At 39.8% G+C, this 14,144-nt stretch overlaps 1 protein-coding gene across 2 annotated transcripts; it reads right to left on the bottom strand.

Annotated features, from left to right (window-relative positions):
* Nucleotides 1–138: 138 nt before the first annotated feature.
* On the bottom strand, nt 139–1,896 carry LOC134004291 (zinc-binding protein A33-like). Of its 2 annotated transcripts, XM_062443513.1 has the most exons (2): nt 1,207–1,896; nt 139–1,092 (listed from the first exon to the last, which is right to left on the bottom strand). In XM_062443513.1, exons 1-2 carry the CDS (start codon nt 1,894–1,896, stop codon nt 247–249), a joined length of 1,536 nt encoding a protein of 511 aa, XP_062299497.1. In that variant the 3' UTR covers nt 139–246. The 2 variants fall into 2 exon arrangements, with proteins under 2 accessions (XP_062299497.1, XP_062299496.1); XM_062443512.1 differs by having other exon boundaries at nt 139–1,896.
* Between the last annotated feature and the right edge of the window lie 12,248 nt (nt 1,897–14,144).

Below are 14,144 nucleotides of genomic sequence, written 5' to 3'. Positions count from 1 at the left end.
ATAGTAAATGTATAACATGTATTAGCCAAAAGAAACTAAAAAGCTCTATTAAGGTGTAGGTTTGACACTACAAGTAACCTCCTTTAGCATTAATGTGATACTGATTACTTTAGCTATGGATATTGATTTGGTCAAAGGTTTACTTGGTTTTCAGTCCAGTTTAAATTCATTTTGTAGCCTCGTCATACAAGGAGCTAAATTTGTTTTGTTGTTCACATGATCCAATGAAGTTCTTTCTTTAGAAAACTAATCATTATTCAAATATGTGTTACCGACAGGAGAGATAATCAGAGGGGTAGAGTTTTTACCACCATCATTCGAACATGGGCTAAAGTACGGAAAGAGTTTCTCTTTGAACTTACAACCAGTAAAGGAGTAGATAAGATCGGCAGCATCTACATCATAAAAGGAGACCAGACCCTCCTTATAATCCACAAACACCCCCACCTTCTGAGGCTGTAACTTCGGCGAAAGAAGGACAGGAGGACTGGTATTAGCATGATATACGTTTCCTTTTCTCAACCATACAGTCCAGTAGCCATTCCTGGGGCAAACCTTAATTTCCCCCTTCCTATTTATTGACTCTCTGGCCACTCCTAAAGTCCAGTCAGTTTTCCCTTTAACCCGAACCTCATAGTAAAATCTCCCTGAAGTGAAGCCCTGCTTTCCTAAGACACCACAACATGAGGAAAATCGTCCTGGGTTGTCTTGAAGATTCTGTTTTACCTCACCGTGACTGACTTCTTTCCCATTATGTGATATGATAAGTTTAGGATGTGCTGTTTCCTGATTGACAGTCACATTCACTGCATACTGCTGGACCATCTTCAGTTCAGCCTCAAGCAGCCTCTTCATCTCTTTACTGTGTGTTTCCTCCAGCTGAGCCACAGCTCTCCTCACAGTCCCCTCATATGATGAGTGAAGTCTGACCTCTGTCCAGTCTTTGCTGGGTGGAGCAGAGTTCAGAGATGGAAAGCTTTGGAGGAACTGGAGGTGGTCTTCAGCGTGTAAAAGATGCTGCAGTTCATCATTTCTCTTCATCAGCTCAGAGATGTCCTCTTCCAGCTCTTTGATGAAACCTTCAGCCTGTTTCTCAGTTTTTTTCTGCTTCTCTTCAATCATCTCAATAAGTTTTGCAAGACATTCCTCAACAGAATCCATCATATTAGCAAAGACCTGCACACCATCAGCAAGCTCTCTGTCTGCCTCTTCTTTGCTGAGCTCCATTGAGTGTTTGAGGTCCCAAATCTTCACTTGTCTCTCCCGGATCATCTTCTGAATTTCAGCCTCTGTCTCGCCGAGTGTTGCTTTCTTTCCTTCATATTCATCTTTCAAAGAAACAATATGATGTCTCTTGTGACTTGTCTCAGTACAGAACCGACAAACACATGTATGATCAGTCTTGCAGAACAGCTCCAGAGGTCGATCGTGTTTCTTACACATCCTGTCTTCCAGGTTCTTCACAGGATCAATTAGCTTGTGTTTTTTCAGGCCTGGGATCCTCTGATGAGGCTCCAGGTGAGTCTCACAGTAGGAGGCCAAACAAACCAGGCAGGATTTCACAGCCTTGAGTTTGGTTTCAGTGCAGACATCACATAGAACCTCTGCTGATTTGGCTTGTTTTTGCTCTGAGCAGCTAGTGGTGTCCTTTACACATGACTGTCTGAACTGAGCAGCCATCTCAGATATGAAAGTGTTGACATGCAGCTCTGGTCTTCTGTCAAAACACTTATTACACATTGGACACTGACTCTGGACTTTAGTATTCCAGTGTTCCGTGATGCAGTTCTTGCAGAAGTTGTGTCCACATGGTGTGGTGACTGGATGAGTGAACACATCCAGACAGATGGAGCACAGAAACTGATCTTCGGATAGAAAGTTGCTCGCAGCTGCCATGTCTACAGACTAAGAACAAAAGTAGAAGTGAAATAATGTATGTAGAAAACTGCATAGTCAATAACTTTGAACCTAAAGTGTCGAGTCAAAAAACGGCAACATTTTAAATACTGCTGCATTAAGTCTTAATGCTCCTAATTTAAAAAGAGAAAATGTTACTGTACTCACAAGTGATGACGACTTTTTGTTGAAGTTCAGATGGGTTTATTGTCTTTCAAGCGGAACAGAGGGGCTTCCTGATTGCTGCAGTGAGGTCACTCTGAATGACTTTCAATTTCACTTGAGAAAATTCATGCTCAAAAACACTGCTCTCCTTCCTCTTTCTGTCTTTCCTTCCTCCTTCATGTCTTTCTCAACTCAAGCTGGTTACGATGCTAAGTTGAGCTGACTTTGAGTGAAAATGTCCTTTTCATCGCAGCAGTGTTACAGCAGTGACAGTTGTGTTGTCTAGTGAGTTCATTCTTTAAGGTTCAAGCCCATCTCATGGCATACATTCACCAAGACAGTGAATCCAGACCAGATCGCCATTACAGAGTTTTTCGGGAGTATTTTTACATTTTCTGGTGATGTTTTTCAGGTCAAAAAGAGACAGGAACTAACACTGTTTTCAGTCAATATTTATCGACATAACTTTCTTGTACTTTTTCCAACCATAAACTAAATATCAACTCCACCAAACCTCTGGAGAATGTTCTTTAAGAAGAACTTTTTTCTTTCTGTGATAGATATAAAGATGGCACATTGTTCTAATGAATGATAGGGACTTCTTTTTTAATCTAATGCATCATTGATGAGTACACTTAAAAGGTCTTCATCCCTTTGCCTTCCTCACATTTTTGGAATCATGAATTTGTGATTACTGACTATGAAGGGTTAGTTTCCAAAGGACATAGGAAAAAACAAAGTGAACTTCAATATGTGCATGTAGTGTTTAATTTTTAAAATGAACACTGTGTGATTAACATGTGATCCAGTACTATACTAAGTCAACTCATATCAGCTGATTGGTATTATCCTCCCCTTCCACTCCCCCCTATCACAGTGTCTACTCTTCTCCTGCTCCTTCTCTTCATCCGAAACATTTAATTTGGTTCATCCTGATACCGAATGGGGCGGGATGTCACTGTTGCTAGGATACAACATCCTGACGACTGGCTAGCTTTGCTTCAAGGCTAGAGAGGAACGAGGGAGGAGGGAATGAGGAAGGATGCAGGGAGGGGCAGACGGATGGTGTTAAGCAGAAGGAGAGAAAAGGAAGATAAAGCTACAGGACAGGAAAAAGAGGAATGGAAAGAAAGTAGGGTAGAAGTAGATAGAGGGATGGCAAGGAGGAAAAAAACGAGAGAAGGGAGGCAGGTATGGAAACAGAAGGGGAATGAATGAAAACAGGGAGAGGGGAAAGAAAGGAGGGCACAGGGGAGGAAGGAAACAACAAAAAGAGGCATGAAGGGAGAGAGGGGAGGAAGAAGGCAGAGGACAAAATGATGAAGAGCAAATAGTAAAGCGTAAAGGAAAGAAGGAAGTAGGTAAGGATAGGAGATGGTCACACTGGAGGATAAGGCAACACCTCATGTTTTCATTAGGCTATATAATCTACTTTCCCCTGTGTGTTCATCCCTCCTTCTCAGGCTTCTGCACAGACTCCACCCCGTTGGCATCGTCCTGGCAACCGGCTGTCAGACTGATGTTGCCGGGCGTGACTCGACGGTAATGCTTTGCATCAGTGGACATGGAGCGCTGTGTTACACTGTATAAAAGGGGTCAGACAAAAATGCTGGCGTGGTACTTTTAGATAAGCATATGCTGTCTCTGATCAGTGGCTGTAACACACACACACACACACACACACACACACTTTTGTTCCATATGACTAAGTTGAGGATTTTTTCACCCAAGGGTTTTATTTATTTAATAGATAAGGCTTATTAATAATTACAGCAGTTGTACTGTAGTTTCTAGAAGTGCATGAACTGTTTTCAACGCCAAAATCCTAACAGGATTTAAAAAATAGATGTTACTAGGGTGGTAAAGAAGGTAAAGTACTCAAATTATATACTTTTAATTAATATTTTACATTAAGAACTCTATATATAGTGTGAAGAAAGCACAGTCAATCAATGATGGAGTGTTCGAGACATAAATAATAGACATGACATATAGTAGAAATGTATTTTGAGTGGGTGGTCCTGGAGAGTTTGACTTGATGTATTGAGTATATACTAGATGCATACTGGATTTATTGTAGGACTTTTTGTATTTCAGCACCACAGAGCTACCATATTTCTAATGTTTCAATGCACCTGGATTATCTTTTTGGGATTATTATTATTATTATTATTATTATTACAGTTACATTATTACAGTTTTTAGTACTAGTCTTCTACAATAGCTCTACATAAAATTGAACTAGCAACTAGTGAGAGGTCCAGTTAGTAGTGAATGGTTAAAGTGGACACCAGTACCAATAACCTGTTTCCATTAAGCTAATTAGCATCATAATTAACTGAAAAATGCTATTTCAAGCTAGTTTTAATGCTAACATGCGAGCTATTAATAATGCTAGTGGGTGGCTAAGTAAAGTCGGGGTATTACAAATTAGTTGTGTTAACAAGACTGTGATAGCTAGCAAGCAGACCACTTGCTAACTAACTATCAAGCTAAACAAGCAATAGATGTTAAACAGAAGCTAATTAGCATAATACATTAAATAAGCTGCAAAATACTATTTCAAGATAGTTTTAATGCTAACATGCTAGCTATTAAAAAAAGCTAGTCACTGGCTAAATTAAGTCAGGGTATTGCTAATTAGATGTGTTAACAAGACTGTCATAGCTGGCACATCACTTGCTAACTTTCAGTCAAAATATACAAGCAACAGATGTTTAACAAAAGCTAATTAGCTATTAGCATCATAGATTAAAAACTAAAAATGCTATTTCAAGCAAGTTTTATATAGTTGCTAATATTTTAGCTATTAATAATGCTAGTTGCTGGATAAATGTGTTGTGTGGTAAATGTGTTAACAAGACTGTGATAGGTAGCTAGCAGACCACTTGCTAACTAACTAGCAAGCTAAGCAAGTAACATGGACAGTTATATGATAATTGAGCAAAAACTGTTCAAAACTTAATTTATAGATTAAGTTTGGTAGTAAAACAGCTTTACCCTGAACAAGGTCACAGTTTTACAAAATGAAAGGTAGTAGCTACAAAAGTTGGTTTGTGTGTCATATAATGAGTAACTTTAATTTGGTGGAATATCACTATTATTAAAAGACTATTTATCAAAGCTCATAATTCAACAACCATTTTTCTGTCAAAAGTCAACAATGAAATCAACTATGCCTTTTTTTCAAACCTTTAGACAGTTTGAAAGCCTGTCCTCTACTTGAGAGGAGGACCCCCATTATGGCCGCCAGAGGGTGCGTTACGTCACCTGAAAGCCCTCTGCCTACTTTTGGCTGCCGTAGTGGTCGGTAGGCTTAAATGGGTTAACTGACATAAAATGAGGTAATCCGCAGTGCTTGCAGTGCAGTGGGGATGGTGAGGGTGCGCTGGGTGCTGGCTCAGCGTTGTGTTTATCCCCCTGTGGAATCGACAGAGCATAAAAGAACTGCTGCAGCGAGCCGCTCTCATTCACAGCCGGATTAGTGGAGCATTTAGTCGCCTTTTTTATTATGATTTTCTTTTTTTCTCTTTTTTCCCCTGCCTGCCTCTGTTAACGCAGACATGAACACACTATCGAGCGACCTAGCTGACACTCAGGGCAGCGCTGTCCGTATAACCAGCTCTTCTCTTCTGCTTCCTTACATCTGGGTCATAGATGAGAGAAGTGTGATGTGTAATTTAGGCAGTCCATAGTACCATCACCATCTTGCTCTGTGGATTCTTTGCTCTAGATTATTTTATGAGTTTGCTGTATGTTAGTGAGTTTTTGATCCATCAAATATTGTGGGAGCTTTAGTTCAATTAGGTGACGGTCACGATATTCTAACAAAGCAGGGATAGCTCTTTTCATGTCTGTCTCTCTGTCATCCTCTGCCTTTCATTTGAATGCTTGCCTTGGGTGGCAATGTTTTTTTTCCTCTGGTCCAGGTTGGCAGAGCTGCAGCTATTTTTAGAAAGAGGAATTGCTTTGGGGAACCCCTTAAAGTACAGCTGCCTGCCTCTCTGTCTCTCCCCTCTTTCCGACCACACAAACTCTCATACAAATACATGCACCACTGCTCAGGGTAATTCCTTCCTAGGTTTTATTTCTTGGTTTGTTTCATGCTTATGATATTTTTAAATTTGCAACAAACAGCCAGGATCCTGTGGAAATTTTAATTTTCTCATGAAAAAGCCTGAAAAATAGAATCAAGAATGGCTGCTGACAGCAGGCAACACAGTTAGTACAAGGTGAAGCAAGCAGACTCTGTGTATCTGTTTGGGGAAACGTGGATAGCCCGAGGAACCATCTGTTCACAAGCACAGATGATGTTTATCCTTTAAAAGTGACATTTTGACTTGACATTAGCTGAAACAGCTGATGAGGTAGAGAATCAGTGTGTCGCTCGTACGTTTGCACTTGGCATGAAGTTGCTGATGGACGTCCCGGAGCTGTTGTGCTGTGACATGAATGTCAGCTGCTCCCTCAATTAAGAAATGACTGCAAAATAGCAAGTGATGCAAATGAAATGCATGTAACTTTCATTCACATGCTGGTTTGTTAGAGGATCAAACAAAGATGACCAATGATTGACATACATTAAAATCTGGGAAAGGATGATAGTGTTTCTGCAAATGTGTGATGTAGTATTCATGGGATATTTGTATTTATTTGTTTATTTTTTACCACTAACTGTGTCAAAACTCAACAACCCATGTAGATAAGAAGAATGATCTTGTTCTTTGGCATGTCAGAGATCCCATGAACCCTTTGTGTGAACTTTCATTTGTCCTGTCCAACTATTACATGTCTGTCAACACAAAGTGTTTAAGGGTGTTGTTGGAATATTTGCTTTATCTGATAATTGGCAGCACAGAGAGATGAGTCGTTTTTCTCATTTCGGAATGAGACTACAGTCTATTTATTGGTTTGTTCTGTGTGACCTGACCCTGTAGGTTGTGAACTACATCTGCCAGTCTCCTCCTGATCCAGAAACATGAACAAAGACAAATTCTTCATATACATAGTCCCTCTCTGTTTCATTAATAGACTCCCGGGTCCTGTCTCAGGTTTCCCTCAGTTAGCCTTGCATCGCCATAAAAACAAAAGGCAATCTAACGATGCCGTAATGGGCGAGATCATCAACACAGCACAGTTTGTTCAGATAGAGTTTCACTACTGCAGCGTTTTTTAAATGAGGCCTTCAGGTTCATACGGCAATGTGCTGGACAGCAGGTCTGCATGTCCACAGGCAGGACGCTGTTTGTCTGACTTAATGACCATTGACCTCTGAACAATGACTGAAATGCTTGTAGAGGTGCATCTCTTTTACTGTCTCTCACTGTCTATTGTGTCCAGGTAAGTGCAAAAAAATGTTTTTCTGTGAATCTTCTCTTATGTTTTCTTGCTTTGTCTTCCTCACCTGTCGTCTCCTTGTTTCCATGAATCAGCTGACATAAAAATATTATAGATTGCGTCATGTTGAAGCGAGAGGTTTGTTTTCTGTGAAAGATATTTGCCAGGCCAGGATCCAATTTGAGTTCCCTAAATCAACCACCCTCAGCTCTAGTTGGAACAAAACTTTCCCAAGCTATGGCACCCAAAAATATTCTCAATATTCTCTTAAGAGATCAGGATTACCTGTTGGCGCTTATGAAAATAATTCGGGAAACACTGTATCAGCTACTAGATTTAAAGCATTGAATTAGACAATGGAAGGAAAAAAACGCTGTAAAGTTTTGTTCCTCCACAAGCCTCTAGAACAGTTTCAGCGTCCCTCAAAGTCTTTGGACTCCACTGAATGGATGAATGTGAAGATATCTTATCTTTTTCTTTTGCATCATATCATATCTTTTTATACTGAAATAATCAAGAAAGGTAGATAAAAAGCTATTTTGGATAACCTATGTGAGAATTCATACCAAGCATCCTTTGTAATGTTGATATTTTTCAATTTACTAATAAGCTCTTATGGGGCTGCATTGTTTTGTGTAAGTGATATATGTATTGATATGTCTATTAAAGCCAAGTAGAACCAGCTGACCCAGATAACTGAGATCAAGAAAAGTCTACAGCCACACCAGCATTTTGGAATGCTGTACTTAGGTGCACAAAGGTGCTTGAGCAAATACTAACATGATTGCTCATTGTTAACATGCTAATGTTTAGTAGGTATATATTCATCATCTTTGTTTAGCATGTTAACATGTTCATACTTGATGATAAGAACTAAACACAACATAGCTGAAGCTTTGACAACATTATACAATGACTCTGCAGGTATAAGGTCGTAATACAAAGTATTGGACAAAATGACTTCATAATGGTGCTAGATGTAAAGTCTCACAGAAGGTAGAGGTCATCTTGAGGGGAACATGAATGTGTGTATCAAATTTTATTGCAAGCCATCCGACAGTTATGACATTTCAATAAAACCACAAATGTCAACCTCACAGTGCTTTTAGAAGAAATGTCAGGGAATCAGCAAAGTCATTTAGATTCATCCTCTGGGCACCATGGATATCTGTACCCAATTTCATGACAATCCATCTGATAAAAAAATAAAGAGGAAATTAAAATAAAAACCAAAAATGTCAACTTCATGATGGCACTAACCTAAAAAAGTCAGGGAGTCATCAATATCAGTAGGATTTATATTCTGGGGACCACGAATGACTCCGTCCAGTAGTTGGGATGTTTCATTGGACCATAACCTGGTTGATCATGTTTACATACACTGCCCTTAAAAATTACTGCAGGTAAACAGCCTCTCTTTGTCTCTCTCCATTTATGGCCTGTCTTCTTGTTGGCAATCATCTAGCAGGCTGCATTAGTGGAGCAAGCTGCTATAAATAGAGGAATAACTTCCACATCACTGCAGAGAACTGATTCCTTTGTGTTTGAGTTGTCGACATCTTTTTGTCAGAAGCCTTCAGAGAGCTGTTCTAACTTATGACCTCAGATTTAAAGATCACATACTTGCCATACTTACCTTCCTGCACCTGCCTACACTAATGAACTCTCTGAATTGTCCTTCCTGTCCTCATGGCAGGCCAAAGGTTTCTCCCACTTACCCTCTGTGTAACACTCTTGCCTGACTCTCCTAACAGCTCTATTTGCATGTGCTGTCACTGAGAATGATGGCTGAAACAACAGAGGAGGAGAGGTGCTGGTGGTGCTGGTGGGGAAAGGAAGGGGGGGGGGGCAATCAAAGGAAGCCAGGCGATGACTCAGATATTTTGAAGCGCTGCCTCCTCTGGTTGCCAGCCTGCCTGTCTGTGTGGCCGACAATCTGCTGACTCTTCACCGCCTTATCAGACACCTCTGTTGGTCTCAGCTCGGTTTGGTTACGCTCTGTCCTGACCCAGACAAAGACGTGCTCTGAGGATTGGCAATCTGAACTGAATCTCTAACCGTACAGGAATATACTGTGCATGTGTTATCATACATCGAAAATATACAGCTCAGTCTGTCCTAGAAAAACATCTTAAGCTGGTGCATCTCAAGATGAAGACGGGCTGAAAGGCAAAAAAAGCCCTTGAACCATATACAGTGACAACGTAAAGCTACATTTAAAGGAATAGTAAGATATTTTCAGAAATGTTCTTATTTGTGTTCTTGTTGAGTGTTAGATGAGAAGATTGAAACTACTCATAGGCCTCTGTGTGGAGCTGAAGCCGGTGGGTGGTTAGCTCAGCTTTGCATAAAGGCTGGGAGCAAGAGAAACAGCCATCCAGCAATTCAAGTGATATCTCTCTTTAATCCGTGCACAAACAGAAAAGTAGAAAGACCAATCCGTCTGTGGTGGAGATTCATCTCATTGTTGAATGTCATGCTACGTGTGTATTAATGTTCGTGTTTGTGTAACATAGGAGGACTCATCGGTCTGCAGTTCTTGGCAGCAAGGGAAGTGAGTCCTACACAAAGCATGAAGCATAAATCAGCAGTTGGGCCAGTAACTCCAGCAGGCATGCCAGCTGTCTATTGTTTGATGGTACACTAAGCACTGCTAACACATTTGTAACACAAACTGTCTTAACTGAGTTACTTATCTTTTCCCAGGTGATTTGAGAGCCTGGTAGCTTTTAGACTCAGTTCATACCGCATTGTGATACTGTATTGGCCACCTGCCACTTATTCACAATTTTTCTTGTTACTCATTCTTGTTACTTCTGATGAGATTCTAATTCTTGGTGATATCAATATTCATCTGAATAAGGCTGGTGATCCTCTAAGTAAAGCCTTTCTGGCACTTGATACTTTTGGGTTCACTCAGTTTGTTCATGAGTTGACTCATTGCAATGGTAACACCCTTGATTTGGCTTTATCTAAAGGGTTAGCTGTTGGTGATCTGACTGCCAACCACATCCACTGTGTCAGATCATTTTCTCATCAAATTATAAGCATCATTAACCTGTCCTGTTAATGTTGGTACACATGTATTTAACACTCGTCACAGATGTTTTATGCTTTTCAGCCTCCCAGTAAAGGTTCCCGATTTCAGCCTGAACTGTTCCACATTATGAAATGCACATAATTGGGACAATTTGGCACATGGAACACTTTTATATTTTACATTTCTTCTGCGACTGTGATTATTGCATTTTCTTTTCCGATATAATTAGAAAACACTTTGGGGATTTCAGCATGGTATTGGGTGTGGATATAATGTATAGGCTTCATAACAAAATATTTATGATGTTAGTTCTTGGACTCCTGCAGACCCTGTGTCACCAAATTCATATTATACAAGGATTCACAGATAGTCCCTGTTATTAAAGTTTTTGAAACGTTCTCTCTTGAAACTTTGACTAAGCCTATGTCAGCAACCAACTACTTGTCAACTTGACCCCTATCCAGCAAAGAGCTCTGGCTTTTTCAGTGACCTACAGTGCTAGATTGGTTGTAGAATGTTAATTTATCACTTGCTGCTGGCATTGTACCCAAGTTTGACAATTGTGGTTAAACCTCTACTTAAGAAACTGTATCTTGATGCCCGGTCTCTCAATAACTGTTGACCAGTCTCTAATCTTCAATTCTTTTATGAAGTACGAGAGGGATGTTTCTCAACAGCTTTCAACTCATAAGATAAACTGATCTAATTTTCAATTGGCTTTCAGGGCCTGTCACTTCACTGAAACTACTCTAACCAGAGTGGAAAATGATCTTCTACTTGCTAAGGATTTAGATGTCTCCTCTGTGCTTCTATTACTGGATCTCAGTGCAGCCTTTGACACTATTGATCCCTGCATACTATTTGACAGACTAAATTGTAATTTTGGGTGCCCCTTGCCTAGCCCTCTCTTGGTTTTAAGTCCTACTTATCTGAAAGGACAGTGTGTCTGCTATAATAATATTATATTTAAATGGTCTGATATTGAATATGGAGTACCTCAGGGCTTGGTTCCTGGCACCCTGCTTTTCTCTCTTTATATTTAATTATACGTAGTCATGGAATCAAATTCCATTGCTTCATGGATGACACTCAACAGTATATGCCTATAAGGGCGTCTTCCTGATCTTCGTGCTTCTAGATTCAGATAAAACTGAGATGCTGGTTGTTGGCCATGCTAGACACAGTCACCAGTTTAATCAAGTAACAGTAACATTCATCAACTGTGTGAGTTCACAAAGTATGGCAGCCAAGAGTCTTGGAGCTACTTTTGATCCCAGCCTCTCTTTTGATAAGCACCTTAAAGAAATCACCAAGATTTTTTTCCACTCACATAACATTGTTAAAATTCAATCTTCCCAATCCATGGCTGATACAGAGACTCTAATACATGCATTTGTTACCTCCAGACTTGATTACTGCAATCTTCTGTTTTCAGGTCTGCCATTTGTTAGTACTAAAAGTCTTCAGATGGGTCAAAATGCTGCAGCTATAATCTTAAATAATACAAGAAAATTTGACCATATTACACAAGTTCTAGCCTCCATTCCTTGGCTTCCTATTCATGTTAGATCAGACTTTAAGGTGTTCCTGCTGACCTCAAGGATCCTGTGGTGGCAGGGTGGCAGGACCTTTTTCTATCGTACCCCATTTTTACGGAATAACCTCCCTGCTGACATCAGACAATTTGAGTGTTGACTCCTTTACATCTAAACTTAAATTCCTCTTTTTGCCTTAAACAACAATTAGTTCCCATCATTTGAGTACTTCATGACTTCATACTGTATGGCAAGTTGGTTTCTGTCTCAATTAATTTACAAAGCGCTGTCATGGTGACGAAATCATTGGTTATTTCAACTGTTCTGAAAACTATTATATCTCTTTAACCTTCTGTTTGTTTGTTCCAAAAGCACAGGATAGTCTGAGCTATGTATCCCTCACTCCCCTCTTCCTTTCTCTCCCTATTTTCTCCTCCTGTCATCTCTTGTCTCTCAGGCATCTCTTTCTGGACCAGCACTGATCCAGGAACCGCCCTGCTTCCCTGGCTGTTGGTGCCATTTCCTGAGGTTTTGGATCTGGTTTCCCATCCTGCAGGAGTTCAGCCTCACCTCATGTCTCTCTCTCTCTGAATGATGTCTTTATCCTTTTCTCTCTCCTGTGTGAATAATGTCTTTTCTTGTTTCTTCTCCCGTGTATGTGAATGGTGTGATGTGAGTCTCCCCTGTGTGCATGTGTAGTCTGTCCTCTTGCCAGGTCTCCATGGTGATGAAGGTCACATGGCTCAGGTCCTATTCTGTTCTGGTGGCACCGGGACACTGCTCAGCGTCTTCATCACATTCTTTATATATATTAAAAATCCATTATAATTGTGCTATCCTGTTCAGTGCTATATTCTGTAATTTATGTGTTTATTGCACATCTGTCGGTTCTTGGAGAGGGATCCATCCTCTGTTACTCTTCCTGAGGTTTCTTCCTTTTTTCCCCTGTTAAAGAGGTTTTTGGGATTTATTTTCTTATTCATATCAAGGGTCTACAGACAGAAGATGCTGTATTGGTGCACAGACTGTAAAGCCCCCTGAGGTAAATTTGTGATTTGTGAGCTCCATAAATAAAATTGACTACCTGGAGTCTTCTCATCGTGAGGTTGCCAGATAACTAACAGAGATGTTCAACAGAAGTGGTGAGCAGACGTTCTTCATCAAGAAATAATTACACTATGAATCTTCCTCTAAAACCACAAATTCTCAATTTTACACAGATACATTGTGAAGAGATGTTGGTAGTATTTATGAACTTTGTTCAAAGCTATAGGTCCACATTTAAAGCCAATTGTCAATTACCAGTTTTATAGTATCCATTTAATTTCTACTAGCTACAACTGTAAGATGCTGGTTATGCATTGATGCATCAGTATTACCTATATAGTTACATGATCTATAAACATACATCAATCAGGAATTACTTTTATGCAGAATGAGTACTTTTTCTTTGGATACTTTAAGTATATTTTACTGATAATACTTGTACACTTTTATAAAAGATTGTAGGATGCAGGATGTTTGCATGTAATGGAGTGTTTTTACACCATTGTACTTGTACTTGAACACTTCATCCACCACTGCAGTACATGTAGGAGGCATCTCCCGTGTGTAAATCTCAAGCAGACTGTTGCTGAAGAAGAGAAACGCGCTCAATTAACTTTCCTTTTATTAAAATGTGCACTGCTGTTAGAAGTGACTCAAAATAATCAAAATTTTGCTATCGCACTCTCAGCCATCAGCTTAGTTCTTTGGCATAAATGATCAAAACACTTGAAAAGTGAGAGAAGAAAATAAATGTGAGCTGTACATGTGAGAATAAAAAGACTTTCTAAAAACAGTCCATGATAAAAGCACGAAAAAGAAATCAAAATGACAATGACACAAAGGACAATGAAATCACAGAGATTAAATGAATTTCACATTCACTGATGTGTCACCCCTCTATCTATAGCAGCACTGATGTAGCCTGTCTGCTACTAGACAAAATGACAGGTCATACAGCCGCTATAGAACTAACATATGAGTGAATATGTGTACCCCTCTCTTTTTATACCAAAAATAACTGGATAAAAACAGAAATGTCTTTTATGTCATCGATAGATAAACAGATGTGATGTAAGATGTCAAAGTCTCCATCACTGTCGGAGCCACTCTGTAAACTAACAATC

Source organism: Scomber scombrus, chromosome 22 (assembly GCF_963691925.1).
Source record: "Scomber scombrus chromosome 22, fScoSco1.1, whole genome shotgun sequence".
Classification (NCBI taxonomy): domain Eukaryota; kingdom Metazoa; phylum Chordata; class Actinopteri; order Scombriformes; family Scombridae; genus Scomber; species Scomber scombrus.
This window is presented reverse-complemented; position numbering and strand designations above follow the sequence as displayed.

Coding starts and splice junctions, on each gene's coding strand:
- LOC134004291 (XM_062443512.1), bottom strand. CDS start 1,896: ATGGCAGCTGCGAGCAACTTTCTATCCGAAGATCAGTTTCTGTGCTCC.